The sequence below is a fragment of the Physella acuta genome, unplaced genomic scaffold (assembly GCF_028476545.2).
Source record: "Physella acuta isolate Inbredline_101_S28 unplaced genomic scaffold, ASM2847654v3 ptg000430l, whole genome shotgun sequence".
Lineage (NCBI taxonomy): Eukaryota > Metazoa > Mollusca > Gastropoda > Physidae > Physella > Physella acuta.
The window spans coordinates 293,360-311,317 of record NW_026731949.1 but is presented as its reverse complement, the minus strand read 5'-3'; the positions used below and the strand labels follow the sequence as shown (position 1 = coordinate 311,317).

The 17,958-nt window shown below is 38.4% G+C and overlaps 2 protein-coding genes across 4 annotated transcripts in view; both read left to right on the top strand.

The window, feature by feature from the left end:
• The first annotated feature begins 1,971 nt into the window (after positions 1-1,971).
• On the top strand, positions 1,972-8,833 carry LOC131942875 (nicotinamidase-like). Of its 3 annotated transcripts, none has more exons than XM_059302837.1 (8): positions 1,972-2,145; positions 2,306-2,325; positions 2,484-2,623; positions 3,987-4,195; positions 4,308-4,461; positions 5,440-5,526; positions 7,874-7,920; positions 8,644-8,833. In XM_059302837.1, the coding sequence occupies exons 1-8, from the start codon at positions 1,987-1,989 to the stop codon at positions 8,722-8,724; spliced, it is 897 nt and encodes a 298-aa protein (XP_059158820.1). In that variant the 5' UTR covers positions 1,972-1,986; the 3' UTR covers positions 8,725-8,833. The 3 variants fall into 3 exon arrangements, with proteins under 3 accessions (XP_059158820.1, XP_059158821.1, XP_059158819.1); XM_059302838.1 differs by lacking the exon at positions 2,306-2,325 and adding an exon at positions 2,250-2,269; XM_059302836.1 differs by lacking the exon at positions 2,306-2,325 and adding an exon at positions 2,198-2,217.
• Positions 8,834-12,852: 4,019 nt separating this feature from the next.
• The window catches only part of LOC131942869 (alsin), a 31,887-nt gene continuing 26,781 nt past the window's right edge, over positions 12,853-17,958 (top strand). The window contains exons 1-2 of the mRNA XM_059302828.1: positions 12,853-13,133; positions 17,438-17,676. Coding sequence (XP_059158811.1) covers positions 13,039-13,133; positions 17,438-17,676 — 334 coding nt within the window. The 5' untranslated portion in view covers positions 12,853-13,038. The remainder of the gene's footprint in view (positions 13,134-17,437; positions 17,677-17,958) is intronic.

Here is a 17,958-nt window from a genome sequence, read left to right as displayed (position 1 = left end):
TTATTGTTTGTTGTTTATAGTCCGTTTTCAATCTCAAAATTATAGCATGGACAGTGTTTTTGATGGTGGATTTGTTGTCTTGGCCTAATATTTCGTCCAATTGTCATGCGATAATACCAACTATTTATTAAGATGCGAATTTTTCTCCTTGCCCTGCTGTTCAAAGCACACGACTTAATTCGGGTTGTCACGAATATAAACACACCACACCACGTGATCAACATGTGTTTTTACTTTCTTTAAGAAGCGGTCTATTACCAGTCCCCACTACCCTCCCCTCTAGCCTTACTGCAGGGAGATAAGCCATGAATGATTTGTTGACAAAATTCACCTGGCCAGATAAACAGTGCCAGAGCTGGAATAATGGCCTGGCCAGGTTGGCAAGTTTTCACACAGCGGTACAAAGTCCAGCATGATAATAATAGATGAGAAATTTATTCAGTTGCTAGCCTGCTTATAGATAGAAAAAGAAATCGTTGAGGTTTATTCAAATTTGATACTAAAGTGATACTGTATGTGTGGGAGATGTTTTGTTGATGTTACTGGCGTGGTTATTAAAGACGTTAGGATTAAAGTGATGGGCCTATACAATATAAAATTATTAGTTTGATAACTTGTATCCTATATGATTGTCCAGATTTATCAAGACTGAATCCACCAGCCATGTTGAGTTGCCAGTTAGTACTACCCAGATCTACTATGGACAAACCTGTTTCGACTCTAAGATGGCCAGATTTTTCTGGTCCAACTTTTGAGAATTTTTTTTGTTGTATATTTGTTGAGTGTGTGTAATAAGTTTTTGTTTTGTTTTAAAGGGCTGAATATATTTGTCCTGATTCTGTTTTCAGTGCCAACGTATTGGATTGGATTGCTAATCTTCCACATTCCTGTTGGTCCCACAAGATTGCTGACGTTCACATAAATAAGTAAATTAATATGATAATTTTCACTTAGCTATATATAGAATAATTTTCTTCAAGTCTATAGTGATGTTAACACAGGCCTGAAATAATGAGCTTTGTAGGCTACAGCTGTTGAAAAACTAGATTTGTAATCTAAATATAAACACAGTTTAACTTTTTTTTAAACAAAGTTTATGAAAATTGACATATAGCTTTTTTAAACAGTTTATGAAAATTGACATATAGATCTAGCTTATTAAAAGTAATTAAAAATTGCGCACCAATTTGAAATAGTCAAAAGAGTTGCTCAGAAATTCCGATCTTTTTTTTGTGTGTAAAGTCTGTAGAGAAACACACGGCCTACTAGTGCTGGATTAGCTGATGTGGTAAAGTTTGTGTTGTATTTGTTTGTGTTCTTTAAGGCTCGTTTATAGGTGTAGTTTTTGTTTAAGTTTAACAGGTATATGAAGATTATGAAATTATTTTAAACACTAAGAAATGTGTTTTCATAAATAAACGTGTATGAGATGTTTACAGTGTAGGCATTGTCTCAGCTGACTGAGGGGTGCCAGATAATTATTGTTGACATGGCTAAACGTGTTTTGGTTTGTCTCGTCTTCTAGGTGGCCTTACACTAAAGGAAATTATTTAAGTTAAAGCCGAAGAAATAGAATTACGATATTTTAAAAACTTATTTTAGAAAATTCGACAATGCTGGAGGATTTCTTTCCTATTGCTAAATTTTAACGCTATGATCGAGTAGTAAATATTTCATGCACGACTGTTCAAATTGTTTTATAAGTTCTGCTTAAATAAAATTGTATTAAAGGTTCATTTGAGGAGGCCCTAATTATCTTTCATGTATACACTTAAAATGAAGCACCTCTTTCTTTTTATGATCGTTACTAAAAGCAGTTTAAAAAGTTGCTTTGTCCTTATATTTTAAAGATTGTATCAAAACATTTACGTACATATTAAATCTGTGCTAAATTAATTATTAAAGCTTTGATAGCAATTATCAATCTAACCACGTGACATATATGAACCAACCAATTAACAGATTCCTCTCACCTCCACCAGAACAATGGCATTCCCCCACCTCCTCTGGTATTGTTACCTGCTGGGTTTACTAAACACCGCGACATCAGCCGAGAGAAAAAACACCAGAACAGCCTTGCTAATCATCGACGTCCAGGATTGTTTTGTGGAGGGTGGGAGTCTGGCTGTGTCTAATGGCAGCCAGGTTATACACGTCATTAACAGGTGAGGGGGGGGCTGTGTCTAATGGCAGCCAGATTATACACGTCATTAACAGGTGAGGGGGGGGCTGTGTCTAATGGCAGCCAGATTATACCCGTCATTAACAGGTGAAAGGGGGGGGGGCTGTGTCTAATGGCAGCCAGATTATACCCGTCATTAACAGGTGAGGGGGGGAGGGGCTAGTAATCTGTATCAAACGAAATCTACAAATAATATTTAAAAGCTGCCATGTGTTTCCATCAACCAATGGAATATGTTTCCACCATGTCCTACCATATCCTAACTTATCCTACCTTATCCTAACTTATCCTTCTATCCTAGAGTAAGAAAAGAGTTTGGTGACGAGTTTGACGTCGTCGTCATGTCTAAAGACTGGCACTGTCCTGATCACGTGTCCTTCGCTGCTTCTCATCCTGGCAAGAACGTTGGTGACGTCATCAACCTCACCTACACGTTGGACGGTAACCCTAGCAACGGCTGCTATCAAATGTTTATCTGTTGGCCCACCATTTGGTAGATAGGGAACGTTTCTGTTGTACCCATGTGACTTTGTTGTACCCAGGTTTACTTGTGTTTTGTTGTACCCAGGTCACCTGTTGTACCAAGGTCACCTGTGTTTTGTTGTACACGGGTCACCTGTCGTACCCAGGTCACCTGTGTTTTGTTGTACCCAGGTCACCTGTTGTACCCGGATCACCTGTTGTACCCGGGTCATCAGTGTTTTGTTGTACCTAGGTCACCTGTGTTTTGTTGTATTCAGGTCACCTGTTGTACCCAGGTCACCTGTTGTACCGAGGTCACCTGTTGTACACAGGTCACCTGTTGTACCAAGGTCACCTGTGTTTTGTTGTACACGGGTCACCTGTTGTACCCAGGTCACCTGTGTTTTGTTGTACCCAGGTCACCTGTTGTACCCAGGTCACCTGTTGTACCGAGGTCACCTGTTGTACACAGGTCACCTGTTGTACCCAGGTCACCTATCTGTTGTACCCAGGTCACCTGTTGTACCCAGGTCACTTGTTGTACCCATGTCACCTGTTGTACCCAGGTCACCTGTTGTACACAGGCTAACCTGTTGTACCCATGTCACCTGTTGTACCGAGGTCACCTGTTGTACACAGGTCACCTGTTGTACCCATGTCACCTGTTGTACCCAGGTCACCTATCTGTTGTACCCATGTCACCTGTTGTACCCAGGTCACCTGTTGTACACAGGTCACCTGTTGTACCCATGTCACCTGTTGTACCCAGGTCACCTATCTGTTGTACACAGGTCACCTGTTGTACTCAGGTCACCTGTTGTACCCATGTCACCTGTTGTACCCAGGTCACCTGTGTTTTGTTGTACCCAGGTCACCTGTTGTACCCATGTCACCTGTTGTACCCGGATCACCTGTTGTACCCGGGTCATCAGTGTTTTGTTGTACCTAGGTCACCTGTGTTTTGTTGTATTCAGGTCACCTGTTGTACCCAGGTCACCTGTTGTACCGAGGTCACCTGTTGTACACAGGTCACCTGTTGTACCCAGGTCACCTATCTGTTGTTCACAGGTCACCTGTTGTACCCAGGTCACCTGTTGTACCGAGGTCACCAGTTGTACCCAGGTCACCTGTTGTACCCAGGTCACCTATCTGTTGTACACAGGTCACCTGTTGTACCCAGGTCACCAGTTGTACCCAGGTCACCTATCTGTTGTACCCAGGTCACCTGTTGTACCCATGTCACCTGTTGTACCCAGGTCACCTGTTGTACCCAGGTCACCTGTTGTACCCAGGTCACCTGTGTTTTGTTGTACACAGGTCACCTGTATTTTGTTGTACCCAGGTCACCTGTGTTCTGACCAAGACTACCCCACCACTGTACCAGACCTTGTCAAGTGTCCACCAACTGGAACAAACAAAAAAATACAACAAATGGTTTGGCCCGTACACTGTGTGCAGAACGTCACATCCGGTCCTACGTCATCGAATATTGCTGAATCGTTGTTCACAACTGCTAATGACGTCATCATATATAAGGGAAACCACTGTCAGGTTTGTAATTTCAAAACACGTATTTTAAAATAAAAACCCTTTATATCTACATTCGGTAGACACCATTGTGCTGTAAACAATGTTGTAAAAAAATCTTTCACGTCATTCATAGGTTGATTCTTATTCGGCCTTCTACGACAATGGACGTTTTGGCGAAACCAAACTTAAAAATGAGTTGACAAGCCGTGGTATCGATACCGTGTATATTGTTGGGCTCGCACTCGACTACTGCGTGTATTACACGGCTAAAGACGCCATTGAGCTAGGTACTTTTTTTTAAGTTTGATAAAAATAGTTGGAAAATCTTAGGCATTCAGTTTACACTCTTTTCAGGAATGCCCCTATCTCTTTACTTTATAATTTTTTTTTTAAATGGCCTGTTTGTTTATAACAAAAGCACTTAGTTTCTTATCAAATTCCGAAAACCTCCACTTTCAAGTGGATTTAGAATCTAGAGTCTATACGATGACTTGTTATAGAGTCGGTCACAAATTTTAGCTGGGTAAAAAATACGTAGCCGCGTAGGCAATTTTTTTATTGTTTGATTAATTTAGTCACTGCTGTAGACATTCTATTTCTCCCTAGTAGATTAAGATCAACTCAGACTATACAAGCCATCTTTGACAAGGTTCATAGACTGACATACACTTTCTGTGACAGGGTTCATAGACTGGCATACACTATCTGTCACAGGGTTCATAGACTGGCATACATCATCTGTGACAGGGTTCATAGACTGACACACAATCTGTGACAGGGTTCATAGACTGACATACACTGTCAAAGGGTACATATGCTGACATACACTATCTTTGACAGGGTTTATAGACTGACATACACCATCTGTGACAGGTTTCATAGACTGACATACACTATATGTCACAGGGTTCATAGACTGAAATACACTGTCGCAGGGTTCATAGACTAACATACACCATCTATCACAGGGTTCAGAGACTAGCATACATTTTCTGTGACAGGGTTCATAGATTGACATACACTATCTGTCACAGGGTTCATAGACTGACATACACCATCTGTGACAGGGTTTATTGACTGACATACACTATCTGTAACAGGGTTCATAGACTGGCATACATAATATGTGACAGGGTTCATAGACTGACACACACAATCTGTGACAGGGTTCATTGACTGACATACACCATCTATCACAGGGGTCACAGACTGATATAAAATATATGTGACAGGGTTCATAGATTGACATACACTATCTGTGACAGGGTTCAAGACATTCGTGGTGAAAGACGCTTGTAGAGGTGTGGCTGCTACAACATCAGCTCAGGCTCTGGAGGATATTGTAGCTAAAGGTGAGACAGTAGCTAAGGTGAGACATTAGCTAAAGGTGAGACAGTAGCTAAAGGTGAGACATTAGCTAAAGGTGAGACATTAGCTAAAGGTGAGATAGTAGCTAAAGGTGAGACATTAGCTAAAGGTGAGACATGGTAACTAAAGGTGAGACATGGTAGCTAAAGGTGAGACATTAGCTAAAGGTAAGACACGGTAGCTAAAGGTGAGACAGTAGCTAAAGGTGAGACAGTAGCTAAAAGTGAGACATTAGCTAAGGTGAGACAGTAGCTAAAGGTGAGACAGTAGCTAAAAGTGAGACATGAGCTAAGGTGAGACATAGTAGCTAATGGGGAGACATTAGCTAAAGGTGAGACATTAGCTAAAGGTGAGACAGTAGCTAAAGGTGAGACAGTAGCTAAAGGTGAGATATTAGCTAAGGTGAGACATAGTAGCTAATGGCGAGATAGAAGCTAAAGGTGAGACATTAGCTAAAGGTGAGACATGGTAGCTAAAGGTGAGACAGTAGCTAAAGGTAAGACATAGTAGCTAAAGGTGAGACAGTAGCTAAAGGTGAGACATTAGCTAAAGGTGAGACAGTAGCTAAAGGTAAGACATAGTAGCTAAAGGTGAGACAGTAGCTAAAGGTGAGACATTAGCTAAAGGTGAGACATTAGCTAAAGGTGAGACAGTAGCTAAAGGTGAGACAGTAGCTAAAGGTGAGACATTAGCTAAGGTGAGACATAGTAGCTAATGGCGAGATAGAAGCTAAAGGTGAGACAGTAGCTAAAGGTGAGACATGGTAGCTAAAGGTAAGACCTTGACATAAACTTACTCAGTCATGCAAACACAATTTAAACATTTTAGTCGACATATTTTTATTTAACATCAAGCCATCATTTAGTCGACATATTTGTATTTAACATTCAGCCGTCTATCATTTAGTCGACATATTTGTATTTAACATCAAGCCGTCTTCATTTAGTCGACATATTTGTATTTAACATAAAGCCGTCTTCATTTAGTCCCGGGTAATCCAAACTACGGCCCGCGAGGTCATTTCATCCGGCCCTTGACGATTTTTTCGTCCACTGAATAAATGTTCTTAGAAGTGACTGAGGAACTTTGCACAGAAAATTCAAAACAATTTGAAAAATGTAGCTTTGGGTGCAAATACAATTTCCCGCCGTGTTGCAGACATTGGTGAAAACATCGTGACTCAAATAGCGAAATATGCAAGCAAGCTTCGCCATTATTCAATTGCAAAGGTTGAGTCGCTGGACAGTTGTTCCGCCTCTCAACTGTTTGTGTACATTAGAGGTGTGGATGAAGACATGAGCATAACACAAGCGCTGGCTTCCCTACATAGAATGTATGCCACTGTTACCGAAGAGGATATCTAACCATGGATAGTTCAGAGTTTAGTTCGCAAGATTTACCATATTTCAGTATCAGAAAGATGGCTAATTTTGCGAGAAAGCTCTAAGCTGAACTTTTAAGTTAAGAAGAAATAGGTGACTTCCTTAAAAGTACAGGATCATCAAAGACCTCCAGCAGTTTCAGTAGGTTCTCTGACTTGGATTTAAAGGCTGAAAAAGTGAGACTGTTTCAAAGCCCATTTGAAGCAAATGTGGCAAATTGCAAAGATAAACTGCAGCTGGAGGTCACTGAATTGCAAGAAAATGACTTCCTTAGAGACACGTTCAAAGAAGGGCGGGTGGGTTTTTATAAGTTTTTGCACAAAGATGACTTTCCTAATATTAAAAGTTTGCATCAAAGTACCTTTCCTAAAATTAAAACTTCTGCATCAAAGTACCTTTCCTAATATTAAAACTTCTGCATCAAAGTACCTTTCCTAATATTAAAACTTCTGCATCAAAGTACCTTTCCTAATATTAAAACTTCTGCATCAAAGTACTTTTCCTAATATTAAAACTTCTGCATCAAAGTACCTTTCAAATTTTGAAACAACATACCCGTGAGAACAAACTTTTTCAATTTGAGAGCAAACTTCGACCTCGAGTGTGTTGTCGACCCCCGAAAGTGTTTCTTCCAGACTTTTTCTCCGTGGGGGGGGGGGGGGGGGTGGGGTGGACACTTGAAATTTGTAAATATTTCTATATGAATTATTATTATATATTATATTTCGTTGGGGAGGGAGGGCGGGCGGTAGACCTTCCTCGGGGGGGAAGGTCTACCTTAAGAGATGCCTTAAAGAAACTCTGGAAACCGAACTGATATTTCATAGTTAATGCGGCCCTCGGGCTGAAAAGTTTGGAGACCCTTGATATATTTTTTATTTAACATCAAGCAGTCTTTCATTTAACCAAGAGCCGCATATGATTAAACTAATGACAATTTTGTCAACAGGTGGTCAGGTGGTCAGCTCCAACAACATCTTCACATCAGCAGCTCAGGTTTGATCATTGCTTTATATTTGTTGATAAGAGCTGGTTGTGATGTAGACATTGCATTGTATTAGTAGCTAGCGATCCCGTCCCGCGCGTTGCTGCAGGCTGATGCAATACTTTCAGAGGTTTACATCTATGCGTTACCAATTGTGTATTTTTGAGACGCGTGGTGTTCTTTTTTGAAAATTGAGTTTTAATGTAAACAAAACAGGCGCTTTATTTCTTGCATCATGCGAGCCCGGGGTGTTGCAAGTCACATACATGCCAGGGCACCGGCGGACACGCCTGGCAAGATTTATTCTATAAATATAGTAATCTATCGTATTCAAAGTGTTTCGCACCCTTTAAACGAACGTAGGCGCAACAGTGTTTACAGGGGAGCCCGAGGCGTCAATTTTCACCCTTCCAATTGCCAATAGTGCATTTTGAGACGTGTAGTGTTCAGCTGGCAGACGTGCCTGATTTAACACAGTGAAAGATGTTTGTGAACCATCGTATCCATAGTATATCACTCTTTAAAACGAACGTTGGCGTCAAATAGCTCATGTATATAAAAATAAATAAATAAATAAATAAATAAAGATATATATATATATATATATATATATATATATATATATATATATAGAGAGAGAGAGAGAGAGAGAGAGAGAGAGAGAGTCTATTCACTTAGACCTATATAATGCTAAAGATAAAATGCTGCCAATGATGTGTTGTGTTTATCCACAGCCCAACTGTGTATCTAGTGTCACATCTCATCAGCAACTTCTATTTATAGCCACAGTGTACATCATGGCTGTCTTCATCTAGTGAAGTCAACATCCAGTCCATGTTTTTGTCCTCATCATTTAGTAAAAACAATGGCCTAAAAATTGTAACTTTGTAGTCTCTAATGAATAAAATAAACTGTGCAACAAAATGTGTTTAGTGCTTATTAAATTCTTGTTCTCTTAATCAGTGTGGTAGTGTAGTGGTTTGCTCATCTGAAATATTGAATCTCTGACTATAGTCTCCAGGACACTGTTGACTGAATCCAACATGCTCAGATAAATACCTGACTCATTGAGGGAAAGGTAAAGGTGACTGACCACACTATAGGGGTGACTGATCACAGAACTGACCACACTATAGAGGTCACTGATCAGACTCATGATCACAGAACTGACCACACTATCACCGTGTATGTCAAGTTTGCCTTGCCTGAGTTACTTAACTTACTGTGCCTGCAGATGGTGATGAATGGAAAGTACACAAATATCTGCATGTAAAGCCAGTCATACAGGCATTAGTAGTATCAAATTTATCTTCCGTTAGATTTTCAGTTGTCTCTTTGGGTTGGAGTTAATGGAAACAACATGAAATAACATGAAATAACAACATGAAAAAAACTTTTCATCCAATATATGTAGCCCACCTATTGGAAACCAATTGATTTATCAAAATAATTTAATTATATCAAGCTATATTAGTTCCAAACATACAAACTTAGACAACTGTTATAAAAGCTGCACTACTCCACATAAACCCTCCCACTGTCACATAAAAACACTTGCACTATGTCCAGCATACACTTCCAACCATCACCCTCCATACCACTTTACTACTAATTAAAAAAATATAAATTGTAGTATAAATACTGTAGTATTTATCTGTTTTTTTTTTCAATTGATAGAATGTTGAAATAATAAGGAAATAATAATGAACATTTTAAAAATTCATAAACATATTAGATCTATAATAACATTATACCACACTCCACTATTTAAGCATGCAGGAAATTTTTTTGCGCGACAAGCATAAAACAAAGTTCTGTTCCAATCAATGAGTTTAGTGTGTTCCCATTTCAAGTAACTTAACTTCTTGGCTTGTTCGATGTTTTTTACCGCATATTCAGCATTTCTTCTAAATCGGAATATATACAATAATTGTAGAGCAAGGTATTTTTTGGTAATGGAAAGGCAACTTTTTATTGTCGATGCAAACAATGTACAACTGTAAGAGGTAGCTAACAAGAAGAGGGAAATAGTATGTATAGATCTATTGTATTGAGTAACTCGATTTTAGTGTTACCATTATGACTGTGTAGCAAAAAGATGTAATAAATAATATATAGATCTAGATTTATTTTTTTATGCAGCGCATATATGTATATATATATATATATATATATATATATATATATATATATATATATATATATATATATATATATATATATATATATATATATATATATACGTCTATATATATTATATACTATACAATATATATAGGCCCAGTGGCGTAGCCAGGATCGTCTAAAGGGGGGGGGGTTCCAATTTTTACCCGGGGACAAACAACTTTCGATTTGCACCCCCCCCCTCAAACTTTCATTTTGCACCCCCCCCCCCCTCAAACTTTCGATTTGCACCCCTCCCCCCTCAAACTTTCGATTTGCACCCCCCCCCCTCAAATTTTCGATTTACACCCCCCCTCATACTTTATATATCTATACCGAGGGGTCTATGGGGGGGGGGTTATGACCCCCCCTAACCCCCCCCTGCCTACGCCACTGTAAAGGCCTAATCATATCTATATATAAAGCAAAGTGGTCAAGTGCCCGATAGGGCACTTCCCGGCGCCGCAGACGCGTCAAATTTGGCACGATGGTGCCTTCGGGCGATAGAACACGAAGGCCGGTGACGGTTGGCCGAAAAGTCTACGGAGAGGGGGTCAAAACTGACCTCGACTGACCGGCGCCTAATATGGGCTATATTACGAAAAAAAAAATCCTCCGACGACCCCCCTTGAAATTTTGTGAGGTGGTAGGAGAACGCCTTGGGGTGTCACAAAAAACTCGCCATGTCCGGGAAAAATTGTGAAATGGGTCAAAACTGACCAGTCGTATTTCCATATAATAATCTTTGTATTTTATGGGAAAAACATAGGGTCATTTCAAAATGGATTTTAGGGCACTTACCCTCTTTACATCTGGCTAATGTTTGGCATGTTTATTGGTAAATGGCTTGGCCGTAGGGCAGACCTGTCAGTTTCACTCAAAGCCCTCGACGAGGGCTAAAAAGTGACCGCGAGTGAAATTCTCTTTATATGAGCTTTATTACGAAAAAAAATTTCCTCCGACGACCACCCTTGATATTTTGTGAGGTGGTAGGAGATCGCCTTGGGGTGTCACAAAAAACTCGGCTTATCTGGGAAAACTTCGTAAAGAGGTCAAAACTGACTAGTTGTATTTCCCTATATAATCTTTGTATTTTATAGGAAAAACAGAGGGTCATTTCAACGCAGGCTTTAGGGTACTTAAACTCAGTATATCTGGCTAATGCTTTGCATACTCTTAGGTAAATGGATGGACCTTTAGGGAAAACTGTCGGTTTCACTCAAAGCCATCGACGAGGGCTAAAAAGTGACCGCGAGTAAAATTCTCTTTATATGAGCTCTATTACGAAAAAAAAATTCCTCCGACGACCCCCCTTGATATTTTGTGAGGTGATAGGAGAACGCCTTGGGGTGTCACAAAAAAACTCGGCATATCTGGGAAAACTTCGTAAAGGGGTCAAAACTGACCAGCTGTATTTCCCTATATAATCTTTGTATTTTATGGCAAAAACAGAGGGTCATTTCAAAGCGGATTTTAGGGTACTTAAACTCAGTATATCTGGCTATTTTTTTGCATACTCTTAGGTAAATGGCTTGACCTTTAGGGAAAACTGTCGGTTTCACTCAAAGCCATCAACGAGGGCTAAAAAGTGACCGCGAGAGAAATTCTCTTTATATGAGCTCTATTACGAAAAAAATTTCCTCCGACGACCCCCCCCCCTTGAAATTTTGTGAGGTGGTAGAAGAAGGCCTTGGGGTGTCACAAAAAACTCGCCATGTCCTGGAAAAATCAGGAAATGGGTCAAAACTGACCAGTCGTATTTCGCTATATAATCTTTGTATTTTATGGCAAAAACAGGGAAATTTTAACACAATTTTTAGGTTACTTAACGTCTGTACATCATGCTAAGTTTTTGCATACACTACTATAGATGACTATGCCGTATGGAAAAACTGTTGGTCAGACTCAAACCCCTCGACGAGGGCTAAAAGTTGATCGTGAGTGAAATTCTCCTTATATGATATATATATATATATATATATATATATATATATATATATATATATATATATATATATATATATATATATATATAGACGAACGATCCCCTTAATATTATATGATGTCGTAGACCAACCCTGGAAGGTAACAAAAATAATTTATCCCGTCGGAAACAGCCAATATAGTCGTTAAATATGTTCGTATACCATAATTTCTTATATAAGCATATAACTTATGTGTACTGTTTGTAAAAAAAAAAGTAAACAAAGACTTACGTCATACGTTCAGTTTTCAAGGGAGGTAACGTTTGTAAAATTATTATTTTTCAAATAATTGTATACTATTTTAAACAGAAACAGAAAATGACGAAGTATAGCATTTGTTTTAGTACAAAATTAAGTTGTTAATTCAGTTACGTATCCTAATTAAATAAATAAATAAATTTCTAAAGGCAATGTAATATAAACTATGAGATATACTGTTCATGGAACCTGTGTAGTTCTAATTCCATTTTAGTTATACATTGCGTACTTTCCAATATTTCTCTGAGAACGGTATTTCAATGACAAACAAAAACATTTTTTTTTCTAAAGTTAGCATTACTGTTTAACTTAAAGCACTCCACACCCAATCCATCGCTAAATAATTAAGTATTCAAATCCTCAAATGTTATTTAAAAACCTAAGCGAAGCTAGGCAGTATGCCTAGTATATATATATATAATCATAGCGATCTGATTTCTCGGAACACTACGAATTTTTTTATGTTGTATTGGTATTTACACTGTTCATGTTGTTTTGCTAGTTATTTAAAAACGCAAACTGGAGACTTCTTTATATTTATTAATTAACAATGGATGATAAAAAACAATTTTCCTTCCTTTGGGAATTTCTAATAATATGCTTACATCTAAATCTAGCTCTAAATTAATTCGAAAAATAAAAGAGACTTTGTGGCTTAGGGGGCTGTAAATTTAGTTAGCTGAGTCAGTTTGTGTAGCGTAGAACACAGCACAACAATTGACAATGTCGAATACCAAAGTTTCTGTAGTTAAATCTGAAGTTGATGAAGCTTGTCTTGGTGAAGAACTGCAACAAAATGGAAAGGAAAAGTTACTTAAGTTAGTCATTGGCATTTCAAATTTGTTTGATTTATTATCATGATTAAATTATAGTAATATTAGGCCTATAGGGTAAAGGAGGGCGTTAAGAGCCACACTTTTTAGCACCTGTACATTTTTAAAGATTTCTACTAATCTAAGAATTTTTTAGTATTGAAAATATGGCAAAATTATTCTAACATATCTTACATAATATAAAAATAATAACAAAGTCTATTAAATATACTTTAAATGGGTTTAATTGAACATTTATTGTCATACCCCCAAAATCAGCATTTGGGGCGAAAGGAGCCGGGCAATGGGGCAATAAGTATTATCTCCTAGTTTAGACTAACTCCGCAATAAAAATAATTAATTTCTAACCCCAAAATAGTTAATGCTGTGTACACACACTTTAACTGATACTAGCTATCACTAGGCCCCAATGGGCCCAGTCTACAATTGATACAATCGCAGGTTTACATACTACATAGGGCCTACAGTCTAGTAGTTTACAGTAGGCACATTAGTATGCCTAGTGTGTAGCTAGTATACTAGTGTGTAGCTGTCCAGATTTAACATTCTTGTATGTAAAAAGGGGTGGTACTAACTAATCTGCCTTAATGCTTTCCCCTGATAAGCCATGTGTGCTATACATTACATAACATGACATGGAGGTGAGAAATGTTGAGGGGAGAGCAGTTGTACTGGTTTCCCCTTTGTTCTCCTTGCTGGACCCTGAGGGCCATAAATTACATAAGGAGATGCTATCTCTGGTTGGCTGAGATCTAAGAACTAAGTCCATGCTACCTACAAAGAGATAAGTTTTATGGTGGGTTAGATACAGGTGGGGGCTGGGTATCATGGGGGTGAGAAATTGTTAGGGGAGAGCAGTGGTATTGGTTTCCCCTTTTTTCTCCTTGCTGGACCCTGAGGGCCATAAATTACATAAGGAGATGCTATCTCTGATTGGCTGAGATCTAAGAACTTAGTCCATGTTACCTACAAAGAGATGAAGTTTTATGGTGGGTTAGATACAGATGGGGTCTGGCTATCATGGAGGTGAGAAATTGTGAGGGGAGAGCAGTGGTACTGATTCCTCTTTGGTCTCCACCCTGCTAGACTATGAAGGTCATATATTACATAACATGCCACCCCAGATTGTCTGAGATCTGTAACTGTAATCCATGTTACCTACAAAGAAATGAAGTTTTATGGTGGGCCAGAAACTGGTGGGGGCTGGGTATCATGGGGGTAAGAAATTGTACACGGGGGGGGGAAGCAGTGGTCTGTTTACTTCCCTGCTGGACCATGAGGGTCATAAATTACATAACATACCACCCCAGATTGGCTGAGACCTAAGAACATTTATTCCTGTTACCTACAAAGAGTTTAGAAGTTTTATGGTTGGTTAGAAACAGGTGGGGGCTGAGTCGGCTGTATTGCCCCTTAGGGGTAATAAGTATGTGTACCATTTAAAAAATTACCTGGCTAACATAAGATGGCTGAATTTTTACTTTTTATCAGGTTAGAATTGTATTTCTATCATTTAGACACAAGTCTGTTTAACAATTTATACATTTTGTGTTAACTATTCCTATACCAGTGTCATATTCAGTGGTCTAATAAATGAGAAACTTGCACATAGGGTTTCAAGAGCCACATAACAGTATCTGTTATAACTTTTCTGAACAGGCAAGCTAGTGGACAAAATTAATGTATTCATGTAGATTTAGTTTTTATCTAACAAATAAAACCATTATGGTAATGATCAGTCAAGTTTTACTCTGATAATGATAAAAACTTTATAGCATGGTAAAATGGGACAAATGTCGACCATTTTGTTTTGGCACCAATAATCACTGTGCAAAAAAAATTCACCAAAATAAAACTATTCTAGCCATAGCTATAAAAATAGTGTTAAAATGTACAACAACCAATGCTCTAATACAGGAACAAAGAATGGGCTTGAAAAACTCATTTGGTTTATTACAAAGTGAAGTTTCCCAAGTTATGTCTATTTGGAAAAAAAGTTCACAAAATGGTTTTATGGAGATGAGAAATTTTAGGGAAAGAGCAGTGGGATTAAATCCTGTCTCATCCTCTCCCTATTGGACCAAGTGGGTCATAAATTACATAAAATGAATCCTCTGCTTCTCTGTTATCAAAGAACAGCAGTTGTTGTTACCTCAGAAGAAGATTAGCAGTGTTATTGGGGGTTTTGTGGGGGTGGGGTGTTGATTGGGGCTTAATACCACACGGCTCTTAACGCCCTCCTTTACCCTACTACTAGTCATTACTAATACTATACTATACTAGGCATGCTGCCCAGCTTCGCTTAGGCTTTCGAAAACATTGAGAATTTGCATGCTTAATTAATTCGCCCGAGGGTCGGTCTACGACCTCAAGAGTTATGAAGAGGTTTAATCCGTGGACATTTTTTTTCGATTTATAGCTCATATAAGGTACCGGTCAGTCGAGGTCAGTTTTGACCCCCTCATCGTAGACTTTTCGGCCAACCGGCCCCCGTGTTCTGTCGCCCCAAGGCAAGATCCTGCCAAATTTGAAGCGCCTGCGGCGCCGGGAAGTGCCCTATCGGACACCCGACAATCTAGATCTAGATCTAGATTCCTAAAAGAATTTTTTTTTAAGTTTAGCCCGAGCATAATAAAAATAAATACATTAACCAAGTTGACTTGGTGTGTCTCGAACCCGCACCACCTGCGTGGTTTAATGTACACTAACATCTTCGCTATTTAGGCAGATGACGTCAATAGTTAATGTATAAGCAATAGTGACGTCACAGTTTTATGCGTTCTTTTTCACATATATTAATGCTTTTCCGGTTGCATAAATAATACTGTTTCTCTACATTCGAATACGCCTTAAATTTTTATTTTTCTTCTTTAAATAAAATTGTGGTTATACATTTAAAACATCTAACATATTATTTTCAACAAAAGTCCGTAAAAAATTCTCGATATATCGCTGCCGATTCTGACGTGATGTCCGGCGAAAATTTTTTGCGGACAGAGAAAGAGAGAGAGAGAGAGAGAGATGTGCGCACATTGGGCTTTTATAAATTAGGATAGTTAGTAGGGCCTATATAGCCATTGAATTTGTTCCTCCGAAAAATCAGCCCCCCCCCCCCCAAAAAAATATAATAATCACAATATTCACATAGATCTAGATTAGATCTAGAATCATAAGAATCTATGTGATCTCATGATAGAGTAGATGGATAATTAAATCATGACATTACGTCATTAAAGTCATTACAAAAAAAGACCCATTCCCTAACTAACTAAACTGACATTACACCTCGGCACTCCTTGCCTACAAAATAAAATTGCCCCCCATCATTTCTTAAAACTGAGCTCAGTCACTGTAGCGTACTTTGAGGTAGGTAACTATTTTAAAAATGCAAAATGACAGCGAAAAGCACTGATGGTATATTTTCTGAACTCCCCTCCCGCACACATCAGCCTAGACATGGTTTATAGACGACCTCCTACTCAAATTTTATGTTTAATCAATAGTTTGGATCACTAAAATCATTTTTAGAAGTAGATTTAACTACAGGTAAAAGATGGGTCATATGCTTTTTAGACTTTTCTCCTGCATTAAGTTAAAAAAAAAGTGTATACTGTTTTGTAGAAAGGATTTTATTTAACTGTAATAATAAAAGCATGGCTGCTCACAACTTGTCAACAAACTCTCTATGAAATATAATTTATATGAGTGCACAGGCTTTTATATTTAGTCACACTGGTATATAGCTTTAGTAAGGTTACACTACCCCAAATTAAATTGAAGGCTTTATTTTTAGTTGGTTTTTTTTTTTTTCATAATTTTTTTAAATGATTTGTAAATATATCAAAAGTAAAAATGTTTCCTTTATAAAAAAATGTGTGTGTGAATTATTTTTAAATTTTACTCAGCCGTTTTAAAAAAATATGTAGGTATATAACCTCTCCAACCATTAGAATTTACTTAAAGATATTAATTTAGAAAAACTCCAAATTTACAGAACTTTTATTGTAGTTGATAATAATACTCTTACTGCAAGCTTGTCAAGGATTAAAATATCATTTTTAGCCATTTTTCCTTTACCAATATCCACCACTACTAATCAATGGGTACCAAAATAATTAACTCTTAAAATTTAGATAAGGAATTTTCATAATATGAGAATATATAGCAAATCAAGAGCAACATTCGAGGTCCATAGTTTTAGTTCAGATTTAACTGATGGTTTTGTTGACCAGGAGCTTAATATATCATTCAGTCATTGTTTGGTTTTTGTGATGATTTCATCCTTCTAGAGAGAAACCAGTATCTGCCTGCTTATGGAGAGGTTATGTAGGTGACCTGACCCTCACGACCTTTGACCTTTTTACCCAAGTCAACATCACCGAGGTGGCCCTGGGCCAACAGCACAGCTTGTTTCTCTCACAGGACGGCCTGGTCTACGTCAACGGCCTCAATGACCAGGGCCAGCTGGGACTGGGGTCATGTGACACTCGGATTGTTGAGGAGCCAATCAGAGTTGAGGGATTGTCAGGTAAGAACATTGGCTACATCCAGCTAGTGCTACATGCTACATCCAGTTAGTGCTACATGCTACATCCAGCTAGTGCTACATGCTACATCCAGTTACTGCTACATGCTACATCCAGGTATTGGTGGACGGCATGGTTGGACAGAAGATCTTATGACTGCTAACCCAAAAGTCTTGAGTTTGGATCCCTAGGCTTGAGAGTGTAGGATGTCCCTCAGTACATGAAGACAGATGGGTACCTGACTTATGTTAGGGAAGTATGTGGCATGTTGCTGATCACACTAT